We start from the raw sequence: 6539 nt of genomic DNA on the forward strand, positions 1-6539 counted from the left end.
TGTTCCAATGAAATCAGAACTGGCCTGTGATGCTAGCTGTTAGCTAGGCTACTGTTCTTTTCACTGTGATTAATTTTTTCCTCATTTGTCTTTCTGCTCTTCCAGTTCATTAGAGCTGCCATACGTGACCCCTCTGGAAACCAAACAGCGCAAAAAGTTCCCAACCAAGAATTTGATGCAGCAGGCTTTAGCCAATACGCCCAAACCAAGACCAGCTCCAAAAGCAGCAACAGGTCAGTGACTGATTCTGTTTTTGCCCTCACATTAGTTCACAAATGCTGCTTCACTGACACTTTTGGTTCACTTGAACCGTTTTTCTCCTTACAGTCCTTTCATGGTGTGCAAACACAATTGGAATGTGTACACAGTGCTGGCTATGCAACTGCAAAACAAACAATAATGGCTTCTCGTTCAGCCAATTAACAGCTTTCTTCAGGAGCACAAAGCGGTGGTTAATCTCAGATACCAACCGCTTTTCCTGGTCTGAATCAGGGGACATGGCTTTAAAGATGGCTAAATTCCCTGACTAGATCTCAGACCCTGAGCAAACCCTGATAATGACCTCTGCTCTGGATCTGCTTCACCCACCAGCAACAGAAGAGAAGTTGTCCGAGTTCCGCTCGTCTCCCCTGGGCAAGATACTGTCCTGCAGCCCCGTCCAGGACCTGGTCACCAGCAGCGGTTCAGAGGGCGAAAAGGACACCTCGCCCCCTCCAGAGTGGGACTCGGTGCCCCTCCACAAATGCCCTCTGAGTGAGTAACTACCCCACCACAGCTCCGTACATCCACCATCCAAACCTCTACAGTAGCCATCACTGGACCGCACTACGCTAGCCATCAGTGTATGATTCTGCTCTAGTCAGAATCATTTCACTACATAACACTGAACTAACGATCACTCCACAACACTACTCCTGTGACGCTGTAAAGATGAAGAAGGCCCGTATCACATCATTATCGTACCCCTGTACACTCATCTCTTAGCTATAATCTGTTTCTCTAATGCGTCTTAAAACTACACGAGAAAAGAAGGGAGAGAAGTTCCAAAGACGACCCCGCATGTTTCTTGGAACCCAGGGCACGTTTGAACATGCTTATCTTGTATAAATTTAGATACATTTTATCAGTCAAATTGAGTTCTGTTAAAGTCAGTTTTTCCACACGAAGGAACAAGAAGTACTGAGATAGATAGCAGAAGTTGTTCCCTTTTAAAGGTTAGAGTTAGATGTTGAGGTCTTACCTTGAGATGGATAAACTCCAAATGAAATTACTCTTAAAGCACTGATTCTCTGTAGGGGCACAGATACTCTTCAAATGTAAGCCCTCCCTGTGCTCTCTGTTGCTTTAAAGGGCATGGATGCATGTAATACCGGTTTCCACCACTATGGTCGAGCACTACCTCTTCTACCTTGTGATAAATGTGAAAAGGTTACATTCCAAAACAGTGAAAGATTTAAGAATTCTGATGTATGTGATGTATCTGCAGAGATCCGAGATATTCTGTAGAACATTCATTCTAAACACAGACACTGGTGTGACATAACCCTGTCTCCTCCTGTGCCCCCTCACACACACACACACACACAGCTGTGGACAGCCTGCAGCAGATCTCAATGCAGACCCTGAACGCAGACCCCTTCCTTAAGCGCTCCAGTGGAAGTGGCCCGTCCTCGATGGGGCCGGTGCCGTCCGCCCGGACCTCCTGCTCGTCACCTCCCCCCTCCTCCCCCAGCCTGACCCCCAGAGGCACCTACAGCAGCATGCTCAACACCAGCAGGTAATGACGGACCGGCCGGTGATTCATCAACGCTGCTCATCGGTATTTTAATGACCATCATGTGTAATGATCAAACTCATTCATCACTGCCGATGCCATGAGTTACACCTACACACGTTTATCACTGTCTTCAAGAATAAGGCAGAGCGTTAGGGTTGTTTTAGGACATGTTTGAGCATGCCTGTTGGCAGCCACTCTGAGTAGTGAAAGGCGATTCAAAACGAGTCAGAAAAGTCGAGACAGGACCAATCGTCAAAATTTCGGTGTCCACCACTCTAGTTCATCCAAAACAAACCAGAAAAGGGACTCAAAAGTACTAAATACCGGAATTTTCCTTTAAGCCAGGAAGTCTCAGGATCTCTTCATATTCCAGTCCACCACACCATATCAGCAAAGATGGTTGATTACGAAGATACTTCATGAGAGGCCATTTCCTGTCCCTGGAAATTTATGCAAATAGGGTAGCAGTACACGCCCCCGCACATTTATGCAGTGATCGGCTCTCTTTTTAACATTGAGGTCTATGGCAGAATCCAAGAATTTCCCAGAATTTGTCAAAGCCTTATTTTTCTGAGCAATGGATGCACATTTCGGACACGGTATCATGATCTCCAAACCCTCCTCCCTATTTCAGTAGAATGTCGTGATAGTATGACCCTCCAGTCGAGAGAAAATCAACATTAATGAAGGTGTACACCAAGTTTATTTTGTACTCCGGCTTGTCTGGCGTGGAACCGAGGCGTTCAAACGTAAGTCATACGTCAGTGACATGCCCCTATGCAGGCGGGAACTGAACCAGAGCCCGTCTCTGACTGAACTCCACTTTGCCCTCATAGACATGAACTAGGACGACCCATCTTGCTACGCATTCATTATCTTTGATATCAGCATACCATACCACCACACGCTTCACTTTGTCACCAAACAGAACGTGGAAAGTAATTTACTCAGTAGTTCATGAAGTTTTCCCTCTTTGTGACTGCAGTGAGACTGGCTCCAAGGGCTCCACTGGAGCGAAGAATAAGCTTACCAAGTCCGTCTCTCTGCCGGGACAGAACGGCAATCCCACATTCGCTGCAGTGGCGGCCGGCTATGACAAAAGCCCAGGTGAGTGAGGGAACCCTATGGCACTGTGTCTGCAGCACATTTGAATCAAGTAATAATTCAATCAAATCACATGTGGTGTACCGGTAATGCCTTTTGTGGTGGTCATATTCGAAGAGCTTACCGTGCTTATGCTAATAAGCATTGTTTGTATGTGTGTGTATTTTTATGATCAAGTAGTTTACTGTTCTTGCGTTCTGATAAGGAACTGATCAAATCGACTCACTGGGGTGCTTGTGTTTGTTTTATGTGTGGCTTTGGTTATGTAAGGTATCATATTACTGTAGCTTTTGTTTTTGGTGTGCAAATACAACATAACATGCAGTGTGTTTGTTTAGCCATATACACACAAAAGGGTTCGGTGCTTCGGTGTTCAGTACTTTATTAACATGAAGTGTGTGTTTGTGTGTTGTGTGCACGTGTGCTTTGTCAGGTGGCAGCAGTCTAGCCAAAGCTGCCGTCAGCAGAGCGGACACTCTGGGCAAAGTGTCCCACACCACCTCTGTGGACAGTGATGGATCGGACAGGTAAGGCACAGCATAACGCCTCCATCGGCAGTTCATCGGGCCCCTACAAGGCATTCTGCCACAACCCCACACACAGGGATGCTGAGTTGACCTCCAGAGAGTTTATTTGAAGGATTGGCTAACATGGTTATGCATGTGTCGCCACTGGAAGGTGTCAGCCCAACCTGTGATGCCAGCATGGGCACAAGTTATTTTGTCTTGCCACTTTTCACTCTGTTTGAAGCCTTACTCACTGAATTGCTTAATTGAGAGAAAACTTGTAAACCCAAAATAAGTATTTATTCTGGGCTCTTTCGAGTTTGTCACTCCACAAAAAAGGTGTCAAATGGACAAATCTGAATGAAAAACACTGCCAAGTATATTAAATTAGGTGCTGCCATAATTGGCAGTCTCAAATACTATGGTCAGGTCTGCTGCATGAAGTTGAAACCAGGCCCAATCAGGGTTAAGGTCTGGCATCTCTCAACTGTCCAATCACATATTTGTTCCAACCATTCCCTAACCCAGCTGATTGCAATGTGCACAACTCTCCGTCCAGATAGATGAGTTAATTATGCTATGTTGGTGAATGGGGACATTTTTAAATGACCACTGTATATATTTTGTTGTGTATTCTGTGCAGTCATGTTGCCCCTGTGTTGTCTTCCTGTGTGCAGCACTGGGCTGTGGAGTCCCATTGGTAACGCCAGCAGTCCAACCTTCAGCCCAGCCAATTCCTTCTCTGCGTTTGGGCCCAGCAACACCTTCAATCTGTCTGGAGGTAACCACACAGAATCTCCTTAGCCTTGATAGTTGCTTGTGTAGAGTAAAAGAATATTTCATGTATTTATTTTTTTGCCAATCAATATTTCTCAATGCATTTATTATTAATGTTGATAGATGTGTCATTCAGTTACATACAAGTGAGTGAGCTGCAGTATGCCCATAAAATACTAATGGTATCAGCTTTATTGATTCTTAGGACGATATGATGAAAAAATAATAATAATAATAAATAAATATTTGAATCTGTCGGAGCAGTCTTCAGTGGGATGACGACCCCCAAGAGCAGCGAGCCGCCCCAGAGCTGGTCCGAGTTCGGCTGCTCCTCGCCCTCGTACTGGGCGGCTGCCCCCGGCACTCCCACCGACCCGCTCCACTCCTGGCCCAGCAGCTCCGCATCTGGACCCACCACTCCAACCACGGTACCGACCACTTGCTCACTGACCATCAGCTCTCTGATGATCACTATATAAGAAGAGAGCTGTGCTTTGCTGTGGAGTGGGGACGCCACTTCCCAGTGTACTGCCTCATTATTATACATGAGGTGTTTTGTTGTGCCTTTTGGCATTCATGTATTAATTGGATTTGATGTGGTAATAATGTAGGGACTTCTGGCCTCTCCTCCCATAGTTGCCCTGTCTCACAGTCTTCAATGGAGCAAGGAAGTCCGCTGTAGGCTTTCAGATAGATAATGTGATCTTTAATGACCATCCAAAGAGTGCATCTTTCATCATGAGGTACTATCGTTGATCACCCCTGCGTGCCTTAACTCAGTCTCTGCCCCTCCCTCTCTAGTCCATCCTCGGCAACAGCAGCCTGTGGTCCACCAGCGTCCCCTTCAGTCCCTCCATCTGGTCCACCAGCGGAGACACCTTCCCGCCGCCTTCCGCCGCCCCGACCTCGCCCATCTCGGACCTCATCGGCCCCGCCACCGACAGCGGCTGCACCTCGCCCGCGCTGGGTGCCGTGGGCAGTGCCGTCGGCCACGGCGGGGTCTCCCCCGTGGAGCTGAGCCGCACCTACAACCCCTGGAGCATGTGGCGGCCCACCCTGACGCGCCGCAGCTCCGAGCCCTGGCCCAACCCCCCCGACGCAGGCAACTAAGAGGCACGACACCACCTGGAGCCTCCAGGACTCTAGAGGGCGACAGCTAAGCTGAGGTGGTTTAGGTGAAAAGCCTGCCCTGTGTTGTCAAATGCAGAATCATGGTTATGGCGGAGAGCTCAGCAAACCGATTAGTGGACTAAACTGGACAGGCTTTGCCAACCACCTCAACCAGTGGATCCCCTCTAGAGTCTTTTGGAGCATGTAGTGTCTTGAGGTAATTTATGGGAACCCAATGCGGGGGAGAGGGAAATGGGATTTTTGTTTTGGTTTCTTCTCTCTCACACAGTTCAGGCCTTAAAGCCAAACTTGTTTTTAAAAACGAATGTTTCATTTGAGGCCCAGTCAATATTAGTGAACATGACATGCTGCTGCATTTATTTTATAAATTCTCAGTTTTATCACCTGGACAACAAGAAAAGGTTAAGAAATAAAAAGCCCCATTGTGGCTGTTTGCCATTTTGTTATATGGCGTTGTGGCAGAATTGGGGACCAGTTGTTCCTAACTGTTGTTTTGAAATGAGCACTTTCATGAAGCCCTTATACTGAGGGGGGAAAAAAGAGGGATTTTTTTCTGTTTTGCGAGGAAGTTGTAAATGGTTAATGTGCAATAGGAATGTAAAATGGGAAAACCTGCAATCTGAGTAAGAAAATAGACAAAAGAGAAGCCCGGAAATCATTGCCACGCAGATTTAAATTTAACAATGTGGTTTCCTCCACCATGACTTTTGGTTCTTGGTTTTTAAGTTTCAAAATTGGGGGGAAATGTTTTACGTGAAATTTTATCCTTTTTTAAGCAGGAAGGATTGGCAGAATGTCTATCTTATTTGTTTTTTTATTTGATTTTTTTATTTTGAGAAGTGGTTATTGGATTTTGAGGCTGGATTAAAAGCGTCAGTTTTTTTTTTCTGTCAGGATCAAAATGTGATCACTTCCCAAGTCAAGAATAAAACCACATGGCAGAACACCTGGTGCTGTGCTTGATTTTACTGAAGATCCCCCCCAAACACACTGGCACACACACACATACATGCGCACACGCACACACACATATATGCGCACACACACACACACATATATGCACACAAACGCAGCCTCGCACAATCTGAAATCGTTTACAACTGGAGCCCCTATAGTTAAGTCGAGATATAATGCGCTAAGAATGAGATATGGCTGTGACTTTTATTTTGACAGACGGGAAACACTTAAACAGGATCTGTAGTTTTAGAGAGCGCCAGATTGTATGCATTAGAAGCTGAGACAAT

The 6539-nt window shown here is 46.2% G+C and overlaps 1 protein-coding gene across 1 annotated transcript in view; it reads left to right on the forward strand.

The window, feature by feature from the left end:
- LOC143142581 (transmembrane protein 131-like) overlaps positions 1–6239 on the forward strand; it is a 43122-nt gene extending 36883 nt beyond the window's left edge. Inside the window, exons 34-41 of the mRNA XM_076303563.1 lie at positions 106–233; positions 592–753; positions 1588–1777; positions 2763–2884; positions 3315–3408; positions 4065–4168; positions 4429–4592; positions 4966–6239. Coding sequence (XP_076159678.1) covers positions 106–233; positions 592–753; positions 1588–1777; positions 2763–2884; positions 3315–3408; positions 4065–4168; positions 4429–4592; positions 4966–5274 — 1273 coding nt within the window. The 3' untranslated portion in view covers positions 5275–6239. The remainder of the gene's footprint in view (positions 1–105; positions 234–591; positions 754–1587; positions 1778–2762; positions 2885–3314; positions 3409–4064; positions 4169–4428; positions 4593–4965) is intronic.
- Positions 6240–6539: the final 300 nt, after the last annotated feature.

The sequence above is a fragment of the Alosa pseudoharengus genome, unplaced genomic scaffold, assembly GCF_046254945.1.
Source record: "Alosa pseudoharengus isolate Yale_2024_CS ecotype anadromous, Long Island Sound unplaced genomic scaffold, YU_APseudo_1.1 YU_APseudo_1.1_scf_24, whole genome shotgun sequence".
Lineage (NCBI taxonomy): Eukaryota > Metazoa > Chordata > Actinopteri > Clupeiformes > Clupeidae > Alosa > Alosa pseudoharengus.